At 43.7% G+C, this 14,121-nt stretch overlaps 1 protein-coding gene across 2 annotated transcripts in view; it reads right to left on the reverse strand.

Annotated features, from left to right (window-relative positions):
• The window catches only part of SCHIP1 (schwannomin interacting protein 1), a 686,877-nt gene extending 677,902 nt beyond the window's left edge, over window positions 1-8,975 (reverse strand). For both annotated transcript variants that reach the window (XM_089332151.1, XM_089332150.1), the window contains exon 1: window positions 8,893-8,975. In XM_089332151.1, the coding sequence (XP_089188277.1) occupies window positions 8,893-8,966 (74 nt within the window). In that variant the 5' untranslated portion in view covers window positions 8,967-8,975. The remainder of the gene's footprint in view (window positions 1-8,892) is intronic.
• Window positions 8,976-14,121: the final 5,146 nt, after the last annotated feature.

Here is a 14,121-nt window from a genome sequence, read left to right on the forward strand (position 1 = left end):
TTAAGGCAGACTAAGCAATAGAGAATATTGGGACCAGAGCTGTGGCATAGTGGGTAAAGCTGCCGTCTGCAGCACCAGCCTCCCATATGGGCATGGGTTCAAGTCCCGGCTGCTCCACTTCCGATCCAGCTCTCTGCCATGGCCTGGGAAAGCAGTACAACATGGCCCAAGTCCTTGGGCCCCTGCACGCATGTGGGAGACCCAGAAGAAGCTCCTGGCTCCTGGCTTCAGATCAGCACAACTCTGGCTGTTGTGGCTAATTGGAGAGTAAAGCAGCAGATGGAAGACCTCTCTCTCTCTCTGCCTCTCCTCTCTCTGTATAACTCTGACTTTCAAATAAATAAACAAATGGAGGGTTGCGGGTGGGAGGGAAGTTATGGGGGGAAAAGCCATTGTAATCCATAAACTGTACTTTGGAAATTTATATTTACTAAATAAAAGTTAAAAATTATAAAATATTAACAACCTATAGAATATCTAGAAATAAGTAAAACCTTTAGGTATTGTAGGCCATCTTTTTCCCCCTTTCTTTTAATTGCCTTCATGATTCAGAAAATGTAGTGGCCATTTGAGGTAGTGCTACTTTTTAGCTTGTTGAACAGCAGAGGGCAGTGTGACACCTTTAAAGAACCAAACCACATTTGCCAAAACCGATGTGAGGTTTACACAGGTGAACTTGTTTAAGTGGTCCCTTCTCCTTCCCTCCTAGTTCTATGGAATTTGGAAAATGACATAATACAGTTTTCCTTAAGTCAGAGAATAAGAAAAGAATTTTTTTCTTTCAAATGGAAAGACATCTTTTTTAACTCTTAAGATAATGTGTCAATTATTCTTAGGTGTTTAAATTTAACTGAAAAGTGATCCCTGTTAAATATAAGAGTGGGAATGAGAGAGGGAGGAGATGTACCATTTGGGACATGCTCAATCGGACTTGCCCCAAAAGGTAGAGTTAGAAACGTGCCAGGGGATTCCAATTCAATCCCATCAAGGTGGCATGTACCAATGCCATCTCACTAGTCAAAGTGATCAGTTTCAGTTCACAATTTATCATAATGAAAGGATTAAGAGTCAAAGGGATCACATAAGCAAGACTAGTGTCTGCTAATACTAACTGAAAGAATTAAAAAGGAGAGAACGATCCAACATGGGAAGCGGGATACACAGCAGACTCATAGAATGGCAGATGCCCTAAACAGCACTCTGGCCTCAGAATCAGCCCTTAAGGCATTCGGATCTGGCTGAAATGCCCATGAGAGTATTTCAGGCATGGAGAGCCAAGAAACTGTAGCAAAAAAAAAAAAAAAAAAAAAAAAAGCTAAATGAAAGATCTCTGTAATTGTTATGCCAGCGGAAAGAAAAGGCCATCAAAGAAGGAGGTACCTTTCTCTGAAGGGAGGAGAGAACTTCCACTTTGACTATGGCCTTGTCTAAATATGATCAGAGTTGGCAAACTCAAAAGGCTTCCATAGCCTTGGCAACCCATGATGAGAGCCTGGGGTGATTACTGACTCCATAAACAAAAGTGTCAATTGTTAAGTCAAAAACAGGAGACACTGTGCACTTACTCCTCATGTAGGATCTGTCCTTAACATGTTGTACAATGTAAATTAATGTATAACTAGCACTCAAACAGTATTTTTCACTTTGTGTTTCTGTGTGGGTGCAAACTGTTGAAATCTTTACTTAGTATATACTAGATTGATCTTCTGTAGATAAAGACAATTGAAAATGAATCTTGATGTGAATGGAAGGGGAGAGGGAGCGGGAGATGGGAGGGATGCAGGTGGGAGAGAAGTTATGGGGGTGAGCCACTGTAATCCAAAAGCTGTACTTTGGAAATTTATATTTACTAAATAAAAGTTAAAAAAAGATAATGTGTCAATAGTAAAAACTAGAAAAATGTGTCTTTGAACAATTTTATGTACACTGGCTACCTTAATAAAAGAACTTTTATTTTTGAATATTTTTTTGACAGGCAGAGTTAGACAGTGAGAGGGAGAGACAGAGAGAAAGATCTCCCTTCTGTTGGTTCACCCCCAAAATGGCCACTACGGCAGGCGCGCTGCACCGATCCGAAGACAGGAGCCAGGTGCTTCCTTCTGGTCTCCAATGTGGGTGCAGGGCCTAAGGACTTGGACCATCCTCCACTGCCTTCCTGGGCCACAGCAGAGAGCTGGACTGGAAGAGAAGCAACTGGGACAGAATCTGGCGCCCCAACCGGGACTAGAACCCTGGGGTGCTGGCACCGCAGGCGGAGGATTAGCCAAGTGAGCTGCGGCATATTGTAGTCAATGTCCACATACACAGAAACAATTTATTTGAAAACATGTTGCACTATCTTACCCTTTTTCAGACTTAGTAAAAATACATAGAGATCTCCATTTTTTATGTTCTACTTGTCCTTCATAACGACAGTTTTTTTAAAGAGATTTATTGATTTTGAAAGAGTTATGGAGAGAGGGAACAGGGTGGTGCAGAGGGAGAGAAAAAGAGAGAGAGAGATCTTCCATCCACTTGTTCACTCCCCAGATGGCTGCAATGGGCAGCACTGGGCCAGGAGCTTCATCCGATTCTCCACATAGATGTCAGGGGCCCAAACACTTGAGCCATATTACACTGCTTTCCCCAAGTTTAAGGACTGCATGATAGACTGGACAATGTAGTTAAACTAGCATCAGGGGACAAAAACGGCAGGCCAGTGGCATCATATCAAATGGCTCCATTGCTTCTTTGTAAATGGTAGGACCGTGTTACTAGTGCTGCCTGTATCATAGCAAAATGTTTACATTGCACATTATTCCCTCGCCATCACACTGACAACACAGCCTTCAGAGATTAGACTGTTGTAATGTAGAAGTCTCGTAAAACCATCTCCCACTGATATTTGACTCTAAAAGGAAATTAAAACAAAATCTAGAAGCACCTTGCCCTGCAGACATGAGCAATCACTTTTCAGCCTTCTCATCCTGGAATCACCATAATTCCAACTCACAGGTCTTCTTTGTGCAGAGTGAACAACAGATTACCCTGATACTCATATTTTAAATTGAATGATACTATCACTATAATTCTTTCAAGGCCAGTTGAAGTGAGGGCATATGCTTTGTGTGCTGCTATATTTCGAATTATAAATAAAGCACATGGGATTCCTTCTAAACCAGGGGAGGGTACAATTTGTAATCTTTGGTTGGTTAGGTGAATTCCTAGTTACCTTCTCTCACACATGAGAGGGCATTATTGGCCTCTATACATGCCTGCTTGCTTTTCAGTGCATGAGGCGCCCTCACAGCCGGTGAAGCTTTGGATACCAGTGGATGTCCTCACACACAGTGTGACATGTGACACTTGGGCCTGTCACATGCTGACTCTGAGTGGGTAAGTAGAATCCCTTTTCTTAAGCTTGTTCATTGAATTCTGTACATGCACTAAAAGCTATCCTAACATACACTGCAGGTTTTTCTTTAATTTTTAAATTTTATGTAAGGTAAACTACACATTTTCATTACTTGGTGTCTGCCCCAAACTTGTGTCCTGATGCAAACCTGCTCCAGTAAGGCTACTCTATGCAATAGGTAGGTTTCTCACAGCTTTGCCCCACCTCTCCAGTCTGCTTCCCTCCACTCCAGCATCTGCCCAGTTCATAATTATTTGTAAAAATATGATTTGTTCATTTATATTTGAAAAGCAGAGAGACAGAGAAAGAGAGAATGCTCTCATCTTCTGGTTCACTCCCTAAATGCCCACAATAGCTGGAGCTGGGCCAGGCCAAAGCCAGGAGCCAGGAATTCAATCTGGGATTCCAAGGTGGATGACAGGTACCAAATTACCCGAGCCATCAACTGCTGACTCCCAGGATGCACATTAGTGGGAAGCTGCAATGAAGAGTGGAGCTGGGACCCAAACCCATGCGTCTTGATACAAGATGGAGAGGTCCTAACTGTAGACTTAAGCACTATGTCAAAGGCCTGCCCTCCCACCGCCACTCTGTCACCCTTGACTTTCCTTTCTACTTTGATAGATGTGCAAGTCCTGTGCATCACAGACTTAACATTTCTAGATCTTTATGCAGGCAGCTTCACCCACGTCTATGACCACCTTTACATTTAATAACCCCAGCTCCTCACAGAGGAGCATTCAGGCAGGGAGGGTCCCAGATATATAACATCCCCTGTCAGGAGGACTGAGGAGGCCCCTCAGAAATAATGTCCATGGGAAGAGGGTGGCCAGTGAGTCTAAGAAAGAGCACAGTGGCCCCCAAGCAGAAGAGAACCCAGTCAGGCCTGTCTGAACACCTCTATTCCTAGAAGTCCGCCTTCTCTACCAGATTGTCAAGCCCTTGTGGGCAGTGATGACATCTGTGCATCATCGTCACTTCAGTCCCACGGACCATGGTGAGGGGATGAGTAGAAAATGCATTCTTCTAACACTATGTGCCAGAAATAGCTCCGAGAAGAAGTTTTACCTCACAAGGAATTTTGTGTAGAGTGACAGAATTCTTGCCTGGTTTTACCTCTCATTAGCTGTGGCTTCAGGCAAAACACTAATCATGCTGACTTACATGTTGCTTATTGACAAAATAGGAATAACAATAACTTCTCTGTAACTTATGCAAGAAGTCAAGACTAATGTATGTCATCATTTGGCCCCAAAGTCAACCAATAAAGCTCCTAGATAAGTCACTGTAACTACTAAAAACATATTCAAATGCCTTCAAGTATTTTTAAGTAACATGCATAGATCATATCCATTGATACGATAAGCTAGTTTCCTGGGTGTCTTTATTGGTGATATTTTGATAGTCTAAGTTGATGTTGGAAAGAGATACATTTACATGGAAAAGGTACCCTATAGGGCTAGACGTTTTCCTTGGATTTTCTCATTGGAAGCTCATGACAGTCCTGTAATTCATGGTTAGTATCTCACCTTCCCCGAATGCATTTCTATTAATAGCCATGCGATTCTTTTGGCTTTTGCCCTTCAGACACAGTCCTTGGCTCCCCCATGTCTAATACTCAAAATAACCTCTGAACAGTTGCATTTGTGAGCTGGGTGTTGTACCCTTCCTGGCACTGCCTCTACACACATGCACTTAGACACACACATGCACACACATGCGTATTCTTCCACTGAGTCATGCTTTCCCACAGGCCTCTACTTCCTTGCATTGATACTTTGTGATATCACATACAGGTTTATGTTTTCTTATTAAACTCTCCTTTTTCATGTTGTCCTGCATGTGAGGAGCCAACTGAGCCACTCTACTGCCCACCCTGGGGCTCCCACCCACTCAGGTACCCAGCGGAGGCAGCCCATCCCTGAGAGCACTTCTCTTCATGCCCTCTTTCCCCCTCAGAGACTGGCCTGCTGAAGCACCCACCACATGTGCCAGGGCTTGCAGGAGCTGCACTGCCCTGAAACCCTGCACTGAGACCCACTTGTCTCTCCTCAGCAGTCCTGGGTGGGGAGTCTTCGGGACAGTAGACTTTGCTGTGCAGTGACCCTCAAGTTTCTCTGTCCCCAGGGAGAGGGAGATGTTCAGCTGGATGTTCAGACCAAGAGCAGTCAGAAGACCCCCAAGAGAAAGCCTGTGGCCTCGGAGTATGACCCTGCAATCTGGGACATGGGCCCATCTTGCATATCCAATGCTCTGCCATTCTAAAGAAGTTCCCATGGGAAGCAGAGGTGGGGGGTCTTCCCCTTTGAGGGTGTTGAGGTCAGCTGGGGAAGGGATTGCTGGGGTATCACAGGAGACAACGTCAGCACATCAAGGGTACAGGCCAGTGAGGAGGTACAGCCAATACCAGTGGTGGGTGGCTGACGGGAGACCCAGTGAACCCACTGCCCCAGGTCAGGAGCCCTAGGGATATTTTAAGGGAATGACTACCTTGAAGTTCAAGTGTTTGCCATTGCTAAGTATCCCGTGCAGCCTAGGTGCTTTGCTCATGGGAGGTGGGAGAGGACCCACCAATGGAGAAAGGGAGGGGAGGCAGTGGGGAAGGGAAGAGGATAAAGAGAAGGAACGGGAAGGCCCACAACACAGCTGTAGAAAGGCCACATGTGGGTGGAAGGGAGATGTACAAGCTACCGTGAGAGTTAAGAATTTAATAGCCAGATTAGACAAAAGTCACTGAACTGGACTAAATTCTCCGATGAGACTCAAATTCCATTATTGGGGAAGATTAAGTTTTCTCTCCTTCATGCCCTCCAGCGAGTGGAAAGGGGTTCAGAATTATTTGGAGAGACAGAAAACATTCCTTTGCACCTCACTGAGCTGAGCCTCCTCTAGCAAACCAGCAGACACAAAGCACTTGCCCCCACGCTGCCAGGAATCTCGGGCACAGGGTCGTTGGCTTCGCCTCTCTTCCTGGCACCTGCCCATCTGCTTCTACATACTGAGGATGATGGAGACTAAAACAGACCAGGGAGATTTCCTAGCGTAATTTCAGCATACAAATTAAACCGTCCAATTTTTCACACACCCGCTTTCCTTTCCAGTACTTTTTCATTTACCAGGACCTTATCTTAATGAGAAATTCCTAGTGATAAGGCAACCTATGTTTGCAAGCAAATGTCTTGTGTAGTGAAGCTGACACACTGCTTACATAAAGCCATCTGATAGCTGGATTCATTATGCATTAGCGAGTGGGCTCCAGAGCTCGCCAGCAAGGGAGCCCGTTGGCTCAGAAGCCAAGTTTCGACTTTATCTGGAGAGGCAGCCTGTGTACTCAGGTGGAGGTGAGCTTGTTCCTCAGGGGCACAAGTAACAGATAGGAACTGTGGTGGGCTGGGGGAGTGGGGAGGGTGGTAATATCTGGATTTTATCCAGCAGGATGGTATATATCTGTGTCATTTTTGTTTCAACTTCAATTATTCTCCAAAGTTAGACATCTCAAGGCACCTTTTTCAGGTGACTTCTTTTTTTTTTTTTTTTTCAAGCGTCCTCCTTGAGTTTGCTTTGCCAATGATCAGTGAGTCTGGCCAAGCTTACTCAGACATGTTTACATTCGTGAATGAATATCTCTTGGAGCATTAAGGTCTCTTTGTGTGAGCACATGTGTGTGCAGATGTGCACATGTGTGTATGTGTGATAATTATATGTACCTTGCTGGCAACTCTTTTTTTTTTCCCTAAAGATTTATTTACTGGGGCCAGCGCTGTGGCATAATAGGCTAAGCCTCTGTCTGCAGCACTGGCATCCTATGTGGGTGCCAGTTCATGTCCTGGCTGCTCCTCTTCCAATCCAGCTCTCTGCTATGGCCTGGGAAAGCAGTTGAAGATGGCTCAAGTGCTTGGGCCCCTGCATCCATGTGGGAGACTTGGAGGAAACTCCAGGTTCCTGGCTTCCAATCGGCCCAGCTCCAGCTGTTGCAGCCATTTGGGGAGTGAACTAGTGCACGGAAGACCTTTGTCTCTGTCTCTCCCTCTCTCTGTAACTAACTAACTAACTAACTCTCTCTCCCTCCCTCTCTCTCTCTCTTTCTCTCTAATATTTATTTATTTATTTAAAATACAGAGTTACAGAGAGACAGGGAGAGAGACAGAGATCTTCTGTTTGCTGGTTCACTCCCCAGATGGCTGCAATGGCCAGGGCTGGGCCAGGCCCAAACCAGGAGCCAAGAGCTTCATCCAGGTCTTCCACCTGGTTGGCAGGGGCCCAAACACTTGAGCCATCTTCTGCTTCTCTCAGGCCTTCAGTGGGGAGCTGAATTATAAATGGAACAGCCAAAACATGAACCAGTGCCCATATGGGATGTTGGCATTGCAGGTGTTGGCTTAACCCACTACACCATAAAACCTGCCTGCTGGTACTTCTTGAATGCCCTGCTGGAGGAAACAGGACAGGCTTCCACAAAGCAGTCATGAACAGCTTGAAAGCACCTCCACAGAGATTCTATGTACAAAGGGGTTTGTTTCTGAAGATGGATATTTTGTTCTATGATAGAACCTGGATATTTTGTTCTATGATAGAACCTATCTCACTTTAGATCTTACTACTCTACCATTTGTACCAGGGCAAGGGAGCTCACATTTGGCTTTATCAAAACACACTAAGAGAGGTCAGCACTGTGGCGTGCTGAGCTAGGCTCTTGCCTGAGATGTGGCATCCCACAAGAACTGGTTCATTCACCAGCTACTCTGCTTCCAGTCTAGCTCCCTGTGGATGCACATGGGAAGGCAGCAGCAGATGGCCAAAGTGTTTGAGCCCCTGCCACCCACGTGGGAGACCTAAGTGGAGTTCTGGGCTCCTGACTTTAGCCTAGACCGGCCTGGCTATTAGGGCCATTTGGGGAATGAATCAGTAGATGGAATCTCTCTCTCTCTCCCTCTTTCTCTCTCCCTTTTTCTCTCACTCTGCCTTTCAAACAAACAAATGGAATTTTGAAAAAAAATACAGAAAGAGAAGGATAGTAAATGAGAAAAAAGAGAAGAGTTGAGAAGATATTTTTCTAAAATAATTGGGTAAGAGCTGGAATGGAAATATGAAGAAGGTAAAAAGCAGGCTATGTGTGCATGTGTGAGTGCACATGTGTGCATCTGTGTGAAAGAAAGAGATGGGTTGAAGCAGAAATAACCAAGTTACTCTGAAGTAGAACTAGCCAAGTCGGTAAGATGAAAGACAGTGGAAATGCTACTGGAAGTTTAAGAACAATACTCAACCTGAAAGGAAAAAATTCAGCGGAGGGCAATCAAATAATTTCCCAAACTATCCAGTAGATGGTGCTGTGTACCCAAAGCAGCTTTGTTGCTGCTTAGACTAGGGGTGTGTGTAGCACATAAATGGAAATAAAGAAATGCATGTTTCTAGTACTCAAAATTCCAGAGTCCATTCAAAAGTTCATAGCACAAGAATTATAGTCATAACTATGTAATATAAACTTTGAAATAACTTACATTTTCACCTTTGACTCCAAGGGCTGCAGATTGAGGGGATATTTTTCAATGTTATTCTCCACATCCATAGCCATGGCCAGCTGGTGACTAGAAGCAGAAACAATGTCTCAATATAGCTCAATCCAGACAGTTACCATTGATAGCAACAATTTAGCTAATTCACATTTATTTTTAAAAAAGCAGAAATAGATATAATTTTATTCATTTTAATGTATTTTTTAAACTTTTATTTAATGAATTTAAATTTCCAAAGTACAGCTTATGGATTACAATGGCTTGCCCCCCATAACGTCCCTCCCACCTGCAACCCTCCCCTTTCCCACTCCCTCTCCCCTTCCATTCACATCAAGATTCATTTTCATTTCTCTTTATATACAGAAGATCAGTTTAGCATACATTAAGTAAAGATTTCAACAGTTTGCATCCACACAGAAACACAAAGTGAAAAATACTGTTTGAGTACTAGTTATAGCATTAAATCTCAATGTACAGCACACTAAGGACAAAGATCCTACATGAGGAGTAAGTGCACAGTGACTCCTGTTGTTGACTTAACAAATTGACACTCTTGTTTATGGCATCAGTAATCACCCTAGGCTCTTGTCATGAGCTGCCAAGGCTATGGAAGCCCCCTGAGTCCTGGAAGGTCTTATTCATGAGTGGTAGATAAACAATCATACACCAGAGGAAAAGTTGCTTTGCTTTCAATCTTGGCTGTCCTTTTTATCTCTACAACTCAACTTAAACATTGATGGCTAAGGCATTAATATCCCTTCCTTTAAAAAACAAAAAAAGGAAAACAAAACATTGGACCACCCCTGAGGGAGGAAAACATGTAGGTTACAGATCCTCTGATACCAGCCAACTAGTAAAGTGATGGTGTTGCTGCCAAGCCACCCTTCCCCTTTATCTGTAAGCTTTATCAGAGCTCCCACTGGGAACCTCGCATGGGACACTGCTATGGTTACGGAGGTGACGGCACTTGGCTGGGCTTGGCAGAATGGACAGGAGGTAGAAAAGTGGAGAATAAAACGGAACTTGTATTAAGAGAGACAGTAAAACAAAAGTGGAGGTGAAAAAGTGAAGGGCTCTTTGTTTTTGTTTTGTTTTTTTTTTTTTTTTTTGCAAAATAGAGTGATTTGGTATAAGTGAATGGTGAAAGTAAGAGGTTAAGAGGAAATAAGTTTGGACAAACAAAAAACTAATAGTTATTGGTGGCAGATTATGTACAAAACACTGTCATAGGCATTTGGCATGTCTTATCTCACTTAGTTATTACAGTAGCCTCCACCAGCTAGGTATCACTTTCCCCATTATACAGCTGAGAAATCCAAAGTCCAGAGAGATTTTGTTCAACATACTATACAGGAGGAATCACACTAAAACTCAGGTCTTACCACTCTCTCCACCACGAGGTACTTACTAGTTGAAGGGTTTTAGTAGCAGCCTTATTAGACTTCATCCTACTCACTGCAGTTTCATAGGTTATATACCATTACATCCTGATCCAGTAGACAGCCACGTGGTAAGGTGTGTGTGTGTGTGTGTGTATGTATGTTTGAAACATTATTTCTGTAATTACATGTGATATACTTTTTTTTCCTCTCTCTCTCTTTTTTTTTTATTTGATAAGTATAGTTACAGACAGTGAAAGAGAGACAGAGAGAAAAGTATTCCTTCTGTTGGATCACTCCCCAAGTGGCCAACACGGCCGGAGCTGTGCCTATCCGAAGCGAGGAGCCAGTTGCTTCTTCCTGGTATCCCATGCGGGTGCAGGGCCCAAGCACTTGGGCCATCCTCTATTGCCTTCCCTGACCACAGCAGAGAGCTGGACTGAAAGAGGAGCAACTGGGACCAGAACCTGGCACCCATATGGGATGCAAGTGCCGCAGGTGGAGGATTAACCTAGTGAGCCACGGCACCGGCCCCACGATATACTTTTTTATATTTCATATTTTTAATGGTGATCCACAATGTTGATTAACAAACTATCAATGGGTTGTGACCTAAAGTGTGACAAACAATGCTACAGGAAAACAAAAAGCATCTGAAAACAGGATATAGGATGAATGGGATGTTCCAGGATGGTCTATGGTGGGAGTGAGCAAGTAGAGTAAAGGAAAATTAATTACGTTCCTTCAAATCAGTCAGACATCAAGGACCAGGAATGTGGAGTTGTGAAGAAAGGCATTGATAAGAAATTGTGCTGGAGGTATCTCAAGGATCACAAATGCATTTTCTCATCTTTAGAAATGAACAAAAATCAAGAGGTAGGAAAAACACAGTATAACAAATAATTTCTCTCCTTGTCACTAGGTGGTGCCATCAGCTCAAGATAGCTCTGTGGCTGTTCAGCCTGGTGGTTGAGGGGCTAAGAAACACTCTGGTTGAATCTGTGCCACTCATATTAAGGGTCCATTATTGTTCATTAAGGGTCCATTATTTTCTTGTTCTATAAATATAATGATTACTTTTTTTACATGCCAAGGATGATGCAAAACATGGAAAAAATGGTGAAAATATTAGACATGCCATTGTGACCTTGGATTCTTGGAGAAAATGCACATTAAACAAGTAATTGGGTGTCACTAAAGGGGAAATACAGAGAAAGAATTCAGTGTAGATGGGCATGAAAAATCTCATGTTTGTAGTTCTGTGGTTTGGAGGGACAGCAGCCTCATGACTGGATGACTAAGATCCTAGTAATTAAACCACCCATTAATCCTGCAAATTTGTAAACTGGATAATAGAGAGAGAGTGATTGTGTTGTAGAGGCTATAGATATGGAGTTGATTGGCTACTCCTTCTTGGAACATTACATTTATTCTGAATGCTTAACAGCATTTTGTGGCAGACAGTGTGAAGGGAATTGTAAAGAAAGGCATTGATAAGAAATTGTGCTGGAGGTATCTCTAGGATCACAAATGCATTTTCTCATCTTTAGAAATGAACAAATAAACTCCCGCCTTATCACTAACATTTCCATAAAGAGAAGAAAACTTTCTATTTTGTGAGCATAATTTATATACCAACAGCCCAGAAACTCAGACACCTGTTGGTTTAAATTGGATATCTTTAGTGCATTTCATCAATAATTGCCTGCAAGTAATAAAGTGATTCTATATCAGAATATGCGACTTGCACACAGCTCTTACCAGAGACCCAGTCTGATGCAATAGTTATTTAAAAAAAAAAATGGCAGTCAGCCTAAAGACTTACTTAAGTTAATAAGTGGTTATCATAAACAATAGCATTGTATGCTGCCTAAGTAATAGCCTTACAAATTGTTTTGGGGCACTTGCCAAGTTTCCTTGAATACATGTGTGTGCGTATGTACCCAAAAACACTGGATTGGCCCTGCATGTGTGTATGTGCACTCAAATGCCGTGGATTGACTCTGCATGTGTGTGTGTGTGTGTGTGTATACACACACACTGGATTGGAACTGCATGTCTCTGTGTGTGTGGGCAAATACAAAGGCACTGGCTTGTTCCTGCAGGTTTCTGTGTGTGTGTGCCTGTGTGAGCAAATATACAGGCTGGCCCTACATATGAGCTCAGATAATATGGCGTCACAGCGTTTCCTCCCCTCACACAGCCTACCACAAAATGCTGTTAAGCATTCAGAATAAATGTAATGTTCCAAGGGGGAGTAACCCATCAACTGCCGTGACACCACTATCACTTAACTGACGGTCATTTCAAGTAGCTGAGATGATTTACATCAACGCCTAAGTCAGCCGTGGCGCTAATGAAATGCCTAATCTGTTCACTCCAAGTACATCCATTTTTCAATCAAATTTGACAGCTTTCAAGGACATAGCCCTGTTCTAAAGCAGGCCAGGAAAACTTTGCGTATTCAGGCAAATGGGTGGAAGTTACTAGGGCCGGTGGCCAAGGCTTGTGACCATCTTGCCTGGACAGCAGGACAGGAAATGTTACCCCCAACCCCACTGCCTTTGTGTACTAAGGACAGACTTTAGTCCCCATCCCTGCAATCCCTCAACCATGACTTGAAAAACAGACCGGTCACTTCTAGAAGGGTCTTGCCTACCAGGCCTGTGGCTGGCAAAAGGCGGGCAGTGTGGGGGGTGGGGAGGCAGAGGCCCACATATACCCCATTTATTTTCACACATCTTCCCAGGAGCAGGGAGCTGGGAAAGATGCCTGCTGGCAGCAGTGAGAGGTTTAATATAGAGTCGTGGTCAATTAGCAGGAAAAGAAAAACTTTTGCAGTTCACTTCCTACATGAAAATCAATAACGAAAAACCAGCATATGCAAGTATAAGAACTAAATGGGCTGAACTTCACAGAGCAAGAGCGTCCTCAGAGAATTCAGCTGCGTGAGATTGCTGAGTACCTGGAAGAAATCTAAGTTGCATGCGTAGCACTGGGGCTCAACCCCAGCTCCTCTAAAGAATCACCTGCAAGAAGCTGTTAGGAAGCCCTTGTTCTCTGGCCTCTTCCCCAGGGATGCAGTTTCCATTTGTCTGGGGTGAGACGCAAGCCAGGGCATTTTTACTAAGCTTCCTGGGTGATTTTAAGTGCAGTTAGGGTGAAGAATCCCTGATCTAGACCTAATGTCATTAAAACACCAGCCTCCACAGAAGAAAAATCTTTCTAATGTCAGCTAAAAACACTTTCGTTGTTATTAACTACATATGGCTAGTGATGGGGGAGGGGGTGGTTGAACTATCTGATCTCTACTCATTTGTATTACAGAGAACAGGTATAATGGGGACTAATTAAATTCAGAGCTATCCCAGGACTACACTTGAGCTTTGAGTGAAGGTGCCCTTCAGTGTGGTCACACGGCAGGGTCTTGGGATCATGGAGAAAGAATGAACCTGAGAAGCTGTCCAGGCTGCCACCCAGGAGGAGAAGGAAGGGAGGCGGCAGTGAAGGGATCTGCTGTCCTGGGTTGTCTCACTGAATGCCCCCAGGAAGACTGTCAAGTCAATACTATCATCTTCAGTTTAAAGATCAGGAACCAGGGCCTCAGGGTGGCTACATAGTCTGTCCAGGCTCCCAGAACTAGAGAAAGGCAGAAAGAAGAATCCGCCTGAAGGTCTTCCAGTTTCAGGAATATTTTTAACAACACCTCAGTTGCTCATTTACATCTTCTTGGGCACTTCTGGGGTCTATCAGCTCATTTCTAGACAATGAGTCATCGTTTCTCCAAGTCACTTAACTCTGCATGCATCCCACTCATTGATCCTCGCTCTGTTCT

This window comes from Oryctolagus cuniculus, chromosome 4 (genome assembly GCF_051225735.1).
Source record: "Oryctolagus cuniculus isolate XC-2025 breed Fujian yellow rabbit chromosome 4, ASM5122573v1, whole genome shotgun sequence".
NCBI classification, from domain to species: domain Eukaryota; kingdom Metazoa; phylum Chordata; class Mammalia; order Lagomorpha; family Leporidae; genus Oryctolagus; species Oryctolagus cuniculus.